Source organism: Astyanax mexicanus, chromosome 25 (genome assembly GCF_023375975.1).
Source record: "Astyanax mexicanus isolate ESR-SI-001 chromosome 25, AstMex3_surface, whole genome shotgun sequence".
In the NCBI taxonomy this organism is placed as follows: Eukaryota; Metazoa; Chordata; class Actinopteri; order Characiformes; family Acestrorhamphidae; genus Astyanax; species Astyanax mexicanus.
This window is the reverse complement of record NC_064432.1, coordinates 18,611,512-18,626,025: the sequence shown is the minus strand read 5'-3', so window position 1 is coordinate 18,626,025 and position 14,514 is coordinate 18,611,512. Positions and strand designations below refer to the sequence as shown.

The 14,514-nt window shown below is 36.9% G+C and overlaps 1 protein-coding gene across 2 annotated transcripts; it reads left to right on the top strand.

The window, feature by feature from the left end:
- Positions 1-38: 38 nt before the first annotated feature.
- drap1 (DR1-associated protein 1 (negative cofactor 2 alpha)) lies at positions 39-8,018 on the top strand. 2 transcript variants are annotated; one of them, XM_007230171.4, is made up of 7 exons: positions 39-176; positions 2,316-2,388; positions 2,944-3,037; positions 3,123-3,245; positions 4,235-4,325; positions 5,815-5,903; positions 6,431-8,018. In XM_007230171.4, the coding sequence occupies exons 1-7, from the start codon at positions 135-137 to the stop codon at positions 6,603-6,605; spliced, it is 687 nt and encodes a 228-aa protein (XP_007230233.1). In that variant the 5' UTR covers positions 39-134; the 3' UTR covers positions 6,606-8,018. The 2 variants fall into 2 exon arrangements, with proteins under 2 accessions (XP_007230233.1, XP_049328532.1); XM_049472575.1 differs by lacking the exon at positions 6,431-8,018 and adding an exon at positions 5,173-5,331.
- The last annotated feature ends 6,496 nt before the right edge of the window (positions 8,019-14,514 follow it).

Below are 14,514 nucleotides of genomic sequence, written 5' to 3'. Positions count from 1 at the left end.
TGCTGAACCAAAAACACTGAGTTTATCATTAAAACCGAGCCTAAACCCGGCCTGGAGCCGATCCGGCAGCGGGACAAAGGAGTACAGACACAGAGCACACGGGCTAAAGCGGGAGGAGTCCTGTAAAACACAGCATGCCGAGCAAAAAGAAGAAATATAACGCCAGATTCCCCCCGGTGAGATTACTCCCATTCACCTGATAATGCTAATGCTAAGCTCAATGATTCTCTATGTACATGCTAACGTTAGCTTAGCACAGTTTAGCCTAGCCTAACTTAGCGGAGCTCCTGTTATCTTAACGCCCACTCTGAATGAGAGGAGTAAAACCTGTGGCTGGGTTTAACTCTGTTACCTGGTCTAGACTCGAGTCTAAGTTTAATTCTGAGTTTAAAACAATACCCAGTGTAATACCGAGAGCTGGAGAAGCCCATAGACTCAATGTAGAGCGGTTCAGCGGGTCCGGCTAATCCTACTGTACAGCTGCTCGCTGGAGAACTGAGAGTTCGGTTAGCTTAGCTTAGCTTAGCCTAGCTTAGCCTAGCTAACAGCTGCAGTCCTCAGCATTATTCAGAGGCCGTGTAGCTTTATAATTAAACAATTTACACTTTATTTTATGCAGTATTCTAAAATCTGTGGTTCAAATTGGTCAATACTAATGTAGCCATGATCCTGGATAATCTTTGTGTGTAGCCAGCCAGCTAGCTAACGCTAGTAAAGGTTTTTGCTAAGTAGCTAACATAAGCTAGCTAACATAACTTAGTTCCCTCAGTTTGTGTTGGAAAGTGAAAACTCAGCTAACCAGCTACTGTACAGACAGAACACAGATGTTTTACTTACCTATAAACACAGATACATTTAACTGACACTAACAGATATTTGGCATAAAATTGACAGACATTTGACTTAAAACCAGCAATTGTTTTTTGACATAAAATCAACAGATGTTTATGGTAAAGTTAACAGAGATATTTCGCATAAAACCAACAGGCGTTTAAGGTAACGTTTTATGTAACAAATGATATTTGACATAACATCAACAGATGTTTATAGTAAAATTAACAGAGTTATTCCACAAACTCAACAGATGTTTATGGTAAAATGAACAGAGATATTTGACACAACCAAAAATGTTTAATGAAAAATTAATAGAGAAATTTAAAATAAAATGAGCAGATATTTGATGTTTAGGTGAGAGATATTTGATGTAAAATATAGATAAGTGACACCAATATATATAACATAAAGATATAACAAATATTTGTTATAAAATTATCAGATGTTTACCATAAAATTAATAAAGATATTTGGCATAAAGCGAACAAATATTTAGTGAAAATTCAACAGAGATATTTTACATAAAATAAAAATTATTTAACAAAAAATCAGAAAAGATTTTTGGTATAAAATTTAAAGTGATTTTAAAATGAATACATTTAACATAATATTAACAGCTCTCTGGCTCTGTACATATCAGCAGGCTACTCAGCTGCTCTTATGCTGCTAACCAACTTTAGATATCAACAATATTTACATACCATTTGTATTTGTGGCATTTTTCTGCTCCATTTACTACAGAGGCCTCATTCTTCTCCACAAAGAGTGGTGTACCTTCAGTTTTTTATTCCAGTGAAGCAGAAGCACATGTGATTAGTTGTTTGAAGACTGACCAACTGATTAAACAAGAGGAACCAAGTGTGCTGCTGCTGTTTTTTTTCCATAAAAAAGGAAATCTGCAACCACAGCAGCCCTGTGTAGATAAGATTGTACATCTCTAATTTATTGATGTAATCACATTCTTTTATGAATGCTCTTAATCTAGTAGAAAATCTTTTTTGGACAGTATGCATTTAAGTACAATAGTTGCATGTCTCTCAGAGACTCAGGTGGTAGATTAGTAGTATAAGTATAAGTACTACAATAAAGTAGTATAATAAAGGAGCACGTTTGTGTTCTTTATTTTATTTAAAATACAACAAGATGTGGCTGGTAAAGGTTTTGTGTTTCAAGCACAGGAAAATATCTAAGTCTGATAGAATGTAAAGCACCAATTTGAAGTATTTCCACACTGTAAATGTTTCCACACTAAAAAAAATGACAGAAATGCATAACTAGTATTTAATATTCACTGTTACATTTTAGCTTTCAGTGTTAAGTATGTTTTTGTGTCCTGTAGTGTATTCTGTACAGTATACACTGAACCCAGCTGTACTGTATGTGGCTATTCAGTAACTACTGTTATGTAAATTACATTTTTTGTTCCCAAAATATCTGTCTAGCTTTTTCACGCTCACTATGTGTGTTTGTATTACTTTCAGGCAAGAATTAAGAAGATTATGCAGACAGATGAAGAAATAGGAAAAGTCGCTGCTGCCGTTCCCGTTATTATCTGTATCCTTTGAAAGTTCACATATTTCTGTCTTCTGTTGTACAGCAGTGTTTTAGAAATGTGTCAGTATGAGAGTGTTTGAGGTTCTTATGCAAATTGCCCTTTAAATATTGCTAATTCTTTTACTGCCCTAAATATTTCTGTAGAGTTAGATGTCCAGTGCAAAGATGGACATGCACATTTCTAATCAGATGCTGTCAGCCATAATCATAACCATACACTGAACTATCCACTGTAGGTGGTAATGCCTTCTATGTTGTATTCCTGGTTAATACTTGACTCTGTGGATTAAGGAATTTTAAATGCCCACACACTCACTCACTAGATAACACCTTACAATATGTGGGTGTTCCCAAGCTGTCCCTTGAGGTAACACTTGGATCACATGATCCATGCATTCCACTGCATCGCATAACCTGAGATTAGTTGATTTAATAGGGTTTTTTTAAGTGAATAATCACTTTCAAGATATTTTGTTATTTTGGCGTTGATTAATAACCCTCTCTACTCTGTAGTTGATGTTCTTGGTTTGGTTGGTTCTTTAACCCCTGTTCGAGCGCGGGCACTTGAGCTGTTTCTGGAGTCTCTTCTGACGAAAGCCTGTCATGTTACCCAGTCACGGAACGCCAAAACTATGACAACATCGCATTTGTGAGTAATTTTAACTTACTGATCAAACTGTGAGTAGTGTTAACATGCTGACTGGCTTTTAAGTGGGTTTGTTTTTTGCGTGTAGAAAACAGTGCATCGAACTGGAGCAGCAGTTTGACTTCCTGAAGGATCTGGTGGCTGCAGTGCCGGACATGCAAGGAGAGGGGGATGAGAATCATGCTGAGGGAGCAGAGAAGATCCCACGCAGGTAATGACACACAGTTTAGAACTGTAGTCTGAAGTAGGCTATTTTCACTATAGATCCAAACTGTGAGGAGCACATTATGTTTATATTTGGAACTTAAATAAAAAATGTAGGCACAATTACACAAAATAGAAGAGGGGGGAAAAAATGTTTTTCTTTCTTTTTTTTCTGTAGAGGAGATATATATTTTTTGCATATATTTTTTTGTTCTTTATTTTTTGTAACTTTTTAGGATCGGCTTAATTATTGCATATTTTGGCTTAAAATCCTCTAATTTGATATGTAACCAATGGATAATATAATCTCAAGTTTTACATCTTCATGACGTACAACAATTTTTATTACCTCTTTGAGATGCCATAGCTGACAGTGCTTTTTCCATTCACTTTTTCATAGTCTATATATGGCACCAAATAAATAAAAAAAAGTCTTTGCAATGGTCTGCATTGTTTTTTTTTTATATTTTAAATGGAAGCAATATGGCAAGTGCAGGGCCAGCATTTGAGAGCACATATCTCAGCATCACACAGGATGCACCTGTAGCAGTATGCTTGTAATAAATTAATAAATTTCAGTGAAGCTAAATTCTAAATAACATTATGAACACTGAGCAATACATGTAACTGAAGTACCCAAAATATGCTGTACCAAAATCACAGCTTTTACCCGTGTGGTTTTGGTCACTGCTCGTTTTTGAAGCAAATGCAACTGTAACTGCCGCTAATAGCGGATAAAACGCGCTGTTGTAGTGACGTAAGATTCTGTGGCAATGGAAGTTCACACATCACGAGTTACAGCTGTAATACTGTCCGGACGCTTAACTTCTGAGTTTAATCTTTTGCATCTCGTCATAATTACGTTCAGTTTTAGCTGACGTCTATAAAATTATTTTTTGTCACTTGTGAACTGATTCAGAACGTCACTGTTCGAATCGAGATGCGTCTAAAGAATCAAAAATTTCCCCCACCCCTAGAAATAACTGTGTTTTGCAGAGGTCGCAAGCCTGGCTCAGGGCGCAAGAACGGAGGAGCAGGAGCCAAGGGTAAAGACAAGAAGCTGTCAGGCACAGAGTCTGAACAAGAGGTAAGGGTTCATCAGTGCTGCGTGTTTACCTGTCGATTTACTTCAGCATCTCTCTGTACTGAAGTACAGATCAGAAGATTTTTGCATTTATATATTTTTAAAATAAATGTATATATATTATATTATATAATCTGTTATTACATGTTGTCCCCTTTGCTTGTGCTGCAAGCTGTTGATTTAGGGTCTAGTTATGGCCCTGGGCTACATTTAGAAGGGGAACATTTTCATGTGTTTATGCTTACGCAATGTAAAATTATGTCAAATATTGCAATGATAATGTTTTACAGAATTCAGGCTGTAAAACAGGCACATAATTATTTCAGTTATTTAGTTCTCTTTTGTAGTTTTTGTTTGCTTAAAGGTTTCATTCCATTGTTTTTTTCGTTCATTTTAAAATGTCTAGTTGTGTTCTTTAGTATGAATGAATGCCATGTGAACTCTTTTTTGTGAAAAAGGTAAAGTATAGTGCTGCTTTAATCCAGTGGAGGAGTGGGCGCGGAGAAACGGTTTTGGCTCTTGCTCATGAATATTCATACATGCAAAAATATCGCCTCTGCGGCAACAGGAGGTGGACAACAGTTAGAAACACTTTAAAATAAAGACATTTTAACACAGTCTTTGCAATGTCATATGTTACTTTACAACATGTGAAATGCTCTGCTAAGTGCATTTCAGCCACTGAACTAATCTTAGAGTCATTGTAAAATGTGATATCCACCGGTGATCCTCTGTAAACTTTGTTACTTGTACAGAGTTTTTTTCTGATGAAACAGATCTGGCTTCAGCGCTGCCAGTGCACAGTACTTTTCCTGATCGACTCATTTTTCTGAACATTTTCTTTTACTAGCTACTGCAGACAATGGATGTTGAGGAAGGCTTTCATGTGCAGCATGCATATACAACTCAGCGAGAGACCTATAGTATTTCACAAAGAACAAGAAAACGTGGATTTTTAGTGGAAGTACATCTTAAATATGTTCACTGCATTAAGATCTTAAGTGTTTAGGTAAGTGTTTAAGCAAACGTTTAGGCAAGAAGGTTTTTAGGCAAGCGTTTAAGCAAGTGTTTAGGCAAGTAGGTAGTTAGGCAAGTGTTTAGGCAAGTAGGTAGTTAGGCAAGTGTTTACACAACTGTTAGGCAAGTAGAAAGTTAGGCAAGCATTTAGGCAAGTAAGTAGTTAGGCAGTTGTTTAGGCAAGTAGGTAGTTAGGCAGTCATTTAGGCAAGCGTTTAGGCAAGTAGGTAGTTAGGCAGTCGTTTAGGCAAGCGTTTAGGCAAGTAAGTAGTTAGGCAGTCTTTTAGGCAAGCGTTTAGGCAAGTAAGTAGTTAGGCAGTCGTTTAGGCAAGCGTTTAGGCCAGTAGGTAGTTGGGCAGTCATTTAGGCAAGTAGGTAGTTAGGCGAACGTTTAGGCAAGTGTACTGTTATGCACCTAACAATTCTTTGTATGCAATTAACAAGAGTTTAATCTTGTTTTGCTCTGTTTTGTCAGGATGACACTGAGGACAGTGAGACTGATGGAGAGGAGGAGGACATTTCTCAGCCCAACACAAATATCCAGCCACCACCTCACTTCCCCAGGTACACACACACACACACACACACACACACACACCTTTCACAGGTGCATGCCCGAATCATATTTAACAACAGGATTAACATGGTTGCTCACTGCTGCTCTAAAATGTGGCAATCAACCCTCCTTAAAGCTGTTAGAAGCTTGTTCGTTGCCTGTAGTACATGATTGCATTTTAAAATATCATGCATGTATCAAGATAATTAAAAGCAGAAAATGCAAGAAAATACATATATAGATAATGGAGAAATATTCTGCTTAAGAAATGCATTTCAACAAAATATCAAAGTATACTGTTTGAATGTACTATAGGAAACAGTCTCAGTATTCAGTAACAGATTAAGTGTTTGTTAATGCAGCTTGTAAGTATTGTTTTATTTATTGTGTTTGATTATGCAGTTATGTAAAAGTGGAAAATGACAGCAATTTTTTCAATTTAACTGAATGTATTTTATAGATGTTTGATATGCCTATCTAACAGATTTTCTTTCCCTCTCTTTCTCTTTCTACATTGTGTATTTTCTCATGCCAGCCAAGACATGCCTCCTCAGTACATGCCCATGCCCGTGGGTGCCCCTCAGGGTACACTCTCCATGCCCATCAGCTCTTTCGCCCCCCACCCTTCAGTCATGGGGGTCATGCCACCCCCTCCAGCCCTGGTGCCGCACAAGGACGAAAACGACGACGACGAAGACTACGACTCTTAGCTTCTTCTCACCACCCTCGCCCCCTGTTTTACATTACTTTTCTTAAGTTGTTCTTATTTGGCTGCAAAAAATGCAAAACTGATGGAAACAGAAGAGACAAGTTATACAAAGACAAACATGGAGTTAACGTCAGGTTACCAGCGAGTACAAAAATGGCATTGGCAAGATTGCAGCCACAATGTAAGAAGAAGAATAGGTTGTATATTAGCTGTGTTTTAATTTTTAAGTATATCTTATTTTATTGTCGAGGAAAGCTTAAAACAGGAGCATTGTTTTTTAAAGCAAGTTCATAAGTTAATTGTTGCATTTTTGGCTCACCTGAGTCAGGTTTCGTTTTTTTGGAAATAGCCCACAAACAAGGATGTTTCGTTATTTTCTTTTCTATCTTTTTTTGCATAGAGATCCCCTTGTATATATTTTTTTATTTTTTATTTTGCTTCTGTCCTCTTAGGTTGCCATTCTTCTTTGCTGTTCTGTTCTGCTGTTTGTGATCTTCAGGACATATCACTCAGTTTTCAGTGTGCATTGATTCATCTCGGCTCAGGGTGTTCTTCTAAACTTTCATACTCAATTTTTTCTGCGTGTTTAAAGAAAAGAAAGCGAGGAAAACCTGAACAGTAGCCCAGAACGTGTTGATTTGGACCCACAGACGTTCGCAGGAGTTTTTCGCTTGCTGTGAAATTTGGAAGCTATCAGTCAGATGAAGCTGATTGGGTCAGAACATTGCTTGCGTGTAGACTGAAATTCAAATCCATGCATTAATGGGTGATTTAATGAGTGAATACCTTTTTGTTTTTGTTTGTTTTTGTTTTCACCTGAAGTTTTAAAATTAAGTTTTATTAAAAAAATAAGCTTTGCTATAAATGCAGCTTACCGGTCCAAACCGAGCTATGATCTGTCAATGGATCGCGATTGGGATGATCGAGCTTCACTCTCAGATTGAGAAATGGATTTTAGTTAACTTTCTCCCCAGGTTTTGATGTGTGCGATATGTAAAAAAAAAGTTTTCCGGTTTCTCTATATTTATAAGCTAAAACCAGACCAGGATTGAGATACTTGCTTTTTTCTGAAAGAGGACTTTTTTGTTTTTGTGGTAATGCACTCACTCTAAGGTTTATTTAGCCCCACACCCCTCCTATCAACAAACTGTGGAAGTTAAAAGTACAGTAAATGCACATTTATATCAACATTATTCTTGGTCTTGTATCTTTTAAATGGTTTTAATGGTCTTTGTGAGGGCTGAGAGGAGCCGAAAACCCCTCCCCCCACCACCACCTGTTCCCCACCCACCCCCTTGTTTCTGTGGCCGTCTCTCGCTCCTCCAGGTGTGTAAAGTTTGGCTGCTCAGAGGCTGTATGTAAAACTTTTAACATTCTTATTTTGTATGAGTGAAATAAAGTGCAGATTTCAGTATGCTGTCTTCGCCTGTGGTTTCTGTTGCTGCTTGTATTCTCAGTCCTGTACAGTGGCTTGCAAAATCTGTATGAAGAACAGGATTTCTAAAAAGTTTGACATAAAAAGGGAGGGATGCACTTTTGCAACTGATATGAGTAAAAAGGCCAAATATTTTATACTGAACAATAATGAATTTACTTTAAGTCATTCAGAGCGCTGCTCTGTTCCTACAGGGCAGGGAGTGAGGGAGAGAGCTGTCAGGTAGAGCTGATAAACAGCAGGTTTAAATAACTTTTTACGCTCTTCTGGCCAGTGTTGGGAAGTAACGGATTACATGTAACGGCGTTACGTAATCAGATTACAAATTATGAGTAACCGTAATCCGTTACAGGTACTGCTTCAGTAAGTGGTAATCAGATTACAGTTACTCTGCTAAAATAAAAGGATTACATTGCGGTACTTTCCTATTTTTGCTCTTCCAATCCAACACTGACAAAACGCAAATAACATTTTGCGGTGAAATCGCTCTGATAGGACAGGGAACTGTCTGTCTGCCCCTCCTCCCGTCTCGCTGCACACACACACAGGGAGGAGGGGCAGACAGCGGCTCCGCACACACAACGAGACGAAATTAACTGACATTTTGGTCAACGAATAAAAACGAGACGAAAATGTTTGGCAGAGACGAAATCCAATCAGACTGATTTAGTTCTGTGAAAGGTAGGGATCAGTTAGGAAGAGATCCAATCACTGCTACTTTAGCGAAGGTGGAGAGGCGGGATAAGCGGGGTACTCATCCAATCAGTACCCGCCTCTCCTACAGTAGCGCCGCGCGCTCAGTTACAAACCCGGGAATTAACCTGTCGTTACGGAGCTCGACTGGAAGTTAACTCGACAGTGTTCAGCAGGGAGAGAGAGAGGGGAGAGGCGATATATTTCTACGTCGCGAAAAACAAGATAATGTGTAAACAGAGACTCCATCTCCGGTAAAAACACCACTAATCTTTCAGCTTCTGCAGACCAGTCACACAGATCTCCATGCAGAGATCAGCGTTTTAATACTGATGTTATTTCATGAGCTGATGTGTTTAACTCGGCAGTGCACTAAAACACAGAACTGATACAGAACCCTAACTCATTAAGATCAGATCATCTGTTTAGTCTCACAGTGGGAAAGATATAGCTAGTGTTAAAGCAGGAACAGGTCAGAAAGGAACTCAATAATATAACCAAAATAAAACAACAAAATAAGTGAATCTATGAACCTAAAAGTCTGTGTAAATTCCTTACAGCACTTTCTCATAAGTTTCTTACTTTAACTCATGAAGTCTCTCAGTACATCCTGAGAGCATCTCTACAGGACAGTGTGTGAATGTTTGTTTTGATCTCGTTTATAGACTGTAGCTCCAGTAGATGTGCTGGAGATAAAACTAGATCCTTTAAAATTGTTTTTGCATCTACAGCTCTGTTCAAACTATAATTTAACTATTCAGATGTTTTATGACCTGATTTCTAGAGCAAAATTTTAAATGTAACATATGTATAGTCACACACCTACAATAATAATAATAATATACATTAAATCATATATCAATATATTTCACTTTCAAACATTAACAATATTACTCAAGTGGTTATTAAACGTTTCATTTCGTATACGTGTAGAGTTAATAATTCAAGGGAACTGATGAAAAAGCATTTACATTTACACCCTTTACATTTTAGTCGACTAAATTTACTGTAATTTTAGTAGACTATATTCTTAAGTCGACTAAAACTAAAAACATTTCAGATGACTAAATTGTGACTAAAACTAAATACTATTTTCGTCACAAGACTATGACTAAGACTAAATCAAAATTTGTTGTCAAAATTAACACTGGTGGCAAACCTGCAAATAGATAGCTTACAGTTGTTGTTACATTGTTTGGTTTTAAATGGTTTTATCATCAATTTATAGAAGTGTTTCATAAAATAGTTTGATGAAATGGTTTCATAAGTATTTTTAGAGAGTGATTGAAAAGGCTAGTTAATTTGTTTATCTATTTGTTAACTGGAAAGAAAAATAAAAGGATAATATGCAATATGTGGTTGCTACATTCATTCAGGCTTAAAAAAATGACAATATTTAAAGTAATCCAAAGTAATCAGATTACGTTACACACTTGAAGTAATGTAACTGATTACGTTACAAATTACATTTTGAGTGATGTAATCAGTAATCTGTAAGGGATTACATTTTAAAAGTAACCTTCCCAACACTGCTTCCGGCATAAATGAAATTAAGTTAGAGGGTTTAGCATCACTTGTCATGGTTAGTATAAGTGTGTGGAGAGGTAAGTAACTTTGCAAACCTGAAAGGTAATAGAGCTCTACAGGGCTAGGATAGATATTATAGCCTTAGAATTTCAGTAGCTACTTGTTGTTCTGTCTACATTTCACTTGTGATGAATCTGATCACTTGTAAATAGCAGTCGTCTCAACCTTAGTAACAACCCATTTAACGTGTATCACAGCTGTAAATGCAATTTGTAGTTAATCTTGCATTTCTTGTTTGTGGTATTTTTACCTGTTTTTCCTTCTTCTAGGATTGTAGTTCTGTGAGATTTTTGGCTCTTTGCTGGACTGCTCCATCTCTTGCGTTGTTGCAACCACCAGCATTAACCATAACTGGCCACATGATGGTGCCCTCATCCCAAAGAGGTAAGGTAGTGCACATGGAAAGAATACTGACTAGGTAAGTGTGTGTTGTGCACTGTACACAGCAGGCTGTGATGCTAATGAAATGCATTTCATGTATTTCATGATTCCATTTATTGCTGGTCCTCACATGTCAGCAAGTCTTTTCAAGTGTCTGAAAGCTGCTCACAACTATAGGTAAAGCATCACGATGAACAACAAGCTTCAAAGTATTCAGATATAAGTATATTTATGTATATCTTTTTTGTAGTATAGGCTGTTACACACAATTTTGTGGAGAAGCTCTTTTTTTTTATTTTAGCAGTAAATACTGTTAAGTAAAATATATAACAGAAAAGGAACAATGACAATGACAATACTGTGTTTTATAATAAAGTATATACATATGAACAACAAAATTAAACAAGCCAACTTTAAAAAATACAGTACAGTTTCAGAGTAAGTCAAAACTTGTTACAGTCGTTGGTTACTGAGGTTTGGATGCCCGGTATGGCTAGTCTTTGGAAACACCCACCTGGGCAGGACACCTTGAGTTTCCTGAGGTAGTTTACTGTAGATTTTGTTGTGTGTTTATGGTGGTGTGACATTTCCTTCCAGAATTTGCTGCTATACATTTTCCCCTTCTACCATTAAAATGTTTTTTTTGTGCCACTGCAATGGTCAGTACATATGTTTTCATACATACTCACCTAACCAAGATCCAAGGCATACAGATTGCATTTACAAACATTAGTGACTCCAGCATGGTAACGTGATAGGGTGCCACCTGTACAACAAGTCACAGTTGTAAAATGTCCTTGCCATTAAATATTCCACAGTCAATTGCAAGTGGGTTTGGATGAGAATGGCCAGGAGAATCAGAATGATGCTTTCTGACTGTGCCAGATGTAAAGTTTGGTGGAGGAGGGATTATATGCAGTGTTTTTAGCATATCATAATTTAAATCTGCATGTTCCTTAAGTATGTTTTTATGAGTTTTTACTCTTTGTTTTAGGGAAGTGCTTTTTTTTTAAAATGTATTTTACATGTAATCTTAACTTTATAGATTAGCTTTATAAGATTATTTTTATTATTTGTGTCACCTGGGTAAGAAAGGTGCATCTATTTATTCCACACCACAAAGAGTCTGATCTGTTTAGTTTCTCTAGGTTGGAGGGCAGCGGCACCGCCCATTGTATTTTGGTTATTGGCCAGAGAACATTAGAATACTTGGCTCTTTGTTGTGTTTTTTTTTTTCTTTTGTAGTAGGCTCTTTTGAAAAATAGAAATGGAAGTTGTGATTCTATAAAAAAAAATGTGTTTGTTGCTTTTAGATTCTCCCAGACTGTTTTAATAGCTTGGTTGTAAATAACTCTCTTACCTTTTGCTTCATGCCTTTTTTTCTAATTTTACTGGTTTTGTTAAAATTGCCAAAAAATTTGTACAAACCCCAAGACAAAATGTAGGATTGTAGCACCATAGCTGCTAAATGTTGGGTTTGAGGAATCACAGTATTTTTAAAAGCTTTGAAATGTACATCTAATGGCATTGTATGGCATTGGCAAATGTACATCGATGTCATTGCACTTTACTCTGTTAATTATTTAATTATTTATGACCATTAGCAACATCTACTGCACTGCTCCGTTTACAGATAGGTCCTTACCTTGTATAGTTAGGTTTTTTTTTTATAGCCTTATATATTTTCTATTCTTCTGTGTTTTGATTTGTCTGAGTATGTTTCTTATTGTATTGTGTTGTTGCTGCTGGATGCCTAAATTTCCTTCGGGATAAATAAAGTATCTATCTATCTATCTATTTAGAATTTTCCATAAAAGCTCTTGGATTTGGATTTTGCTCTGGTGTTTTGTTTTTAGCATCAGAAAGTATTTAGGTAGAACATTAAAGGGAAAGCCCCTAATTAAAGCTGGATAAAGGCTTGGATATTCCTGCATAGTTAGACACTGCCTCATTTGAGCTGTTCAGGCTTGGGGATTCTCCACCTGTGTGAATAAAGCATGAGTCAGACTCTCATAGCTTTATAAAGACGTCATTAGAATATGACCCACAAAGGCGTCTTATCGAAATCGGCAACAAATTAGCCTCGAGCTACTGACACTCGGCTTATATGAGGATTTGTGGATGGGGCAAGGCAATCATGCAATTCATTAAAGGTGAAATATTTCAACACCTTGTGTTAAAGTTAACTGTCTTGGCTTGTCTAAATCAAGCCTCTCACAGGAGGTCTCAGGGCTTCAGCCAGCAGGGAGCTCCAAAAACAATATAAGAGTCACAAAAACAGAATAACGGTTACTGCAATTGTAACGTACACTGATTTTGCATATCCTTCCTTTTTATATTGTCTGTTTCCCCCTAATGATTTAAATATCGTTACATTAATGGCTACCTAAATATTTAGATCCACAGATTCACAATGAAGATATAAGGACGTGTTTCAGTCTAGACTGCTTTTTAAATGAGGAACAAAACTAACGTCACTTATGCTGTGATTTCTTGTCACATTCAAATTGATCATCAATTTTTTTAGATAACCCTGTGAGAATAGGGAAAAAAAGACAATATCGATGACTTCAGCTTGATTTATTTGACAACAGATTTCTCGAAAACTTGTTTGCAATGTTGTAAACGTTGTATACATATATATAATTTGCCTTTTTTTTAAGTCCAATCTTTATGAGCACGGTTTGCTTAGTGTTATCTGTTCTAGACTAAAAAAGGCAAACTTTAGATCTAAAAATGTTACGTTTGAGATAATTATTTCTATAATTGAACAATAACTTAAATGTTTAAATGACAACCATTCCCCCTTTCCCATTTTTACACCCTGGATTGCCAGGTATAGTACACAATAGTGTGCCAACAAGGCAAGCTGGCAATTTTTCTCCTAAACAGGTAATTACTGAGCTTAAACTGGTGATTCCTGTATCTACTGTAATGATTAACCCTTATTTATAAACAGAAAGAAAAGGAATCGGAACAGAATCTGTTACTCTTATTCTGCTGCATAATGTGCATGCCCTCAAAGGGGAGTCAGATTCTGGAGAGATATAATTTGGCACAACACCTGGAAAAGCACCCCGTCGAACTGACCAATCAGTGTGGCAATGTAACAAACACAGTAACCTTGGTGCAGACTCTGGTGCTGACTTTAAAGAGCAAAATTTCTCTTAGTTTGAAGGATATAAAAGGCATGGGCACTTCTCTGAAATGCTAAATACCAGTTCATCTACATACATATTTAAATATTACAGTAAAATAGTTTTTACTAACCATGAAACATCCAGAACCTTAAAGGATCTGCTGTTAATGTGGGTCACAAGAGCCGGAGAATTTGTTGTCTGAGGAGTGTTGCCGCTGTTTAAACTCTACAGCTAACTTGTTTCAGGCCTCTACAGCACAGATGCTGTTTTATACCCACATCAGTTGTACTAATGTAATTAACCTCAGTGAGTGAGTCACGCTCTGATGACTGAGATTAGCTCCAGATAATTGCTGGTTTTTGCATTAATCCGTTTGGGAAAGTCGTTAAACTGCACTACGCTAATCCAGCTGGAAAATCACATGGATGTGTGGTCTGGCCTTCTGAAATGGTTGTGTGGTGAGTGTGATATTATTTTATGATAAACACTGTATAGTGTTTCTTTAAGACAGAGCTCTGTTTTGATTGGTTGTGCCTCATTTAGAAAGCTTCAGGAGCTGAAACTCTTCTACTAACTACCGCGTGAGTGGGGCTAAGTCGTGTTAAGATGGAAAAGTAGGAGATGTAAATTAGTTTGCATTTGTGACATTGCAGAAACTAGCAGTTTTGGGAGTG

Bases quoted from the DNA above. Each gene is read 5' to 3' on its own strand.
- drap1 (XM_007230171.4), top strand. From the start codon at position 135: ATGCCGAGCAAAAAGAAGAAATATAACGCCAGATTCCCCCCG. The intron at 2,389-2,943 runs GTATCCTTTGAA...CCCCTGTTCGAG, and splicing joins TGCCGTTCCCGTTATTATCT to CGCGGGCACTTGAGCTGTTT. The intron at 4,326-5,814 runs GTAAGGGTTCAT...CTGTTTTGTCAG, and splicing joins GCACAGAGTCTGAACAAGAG to GATGACACTGAGGACAGTGA.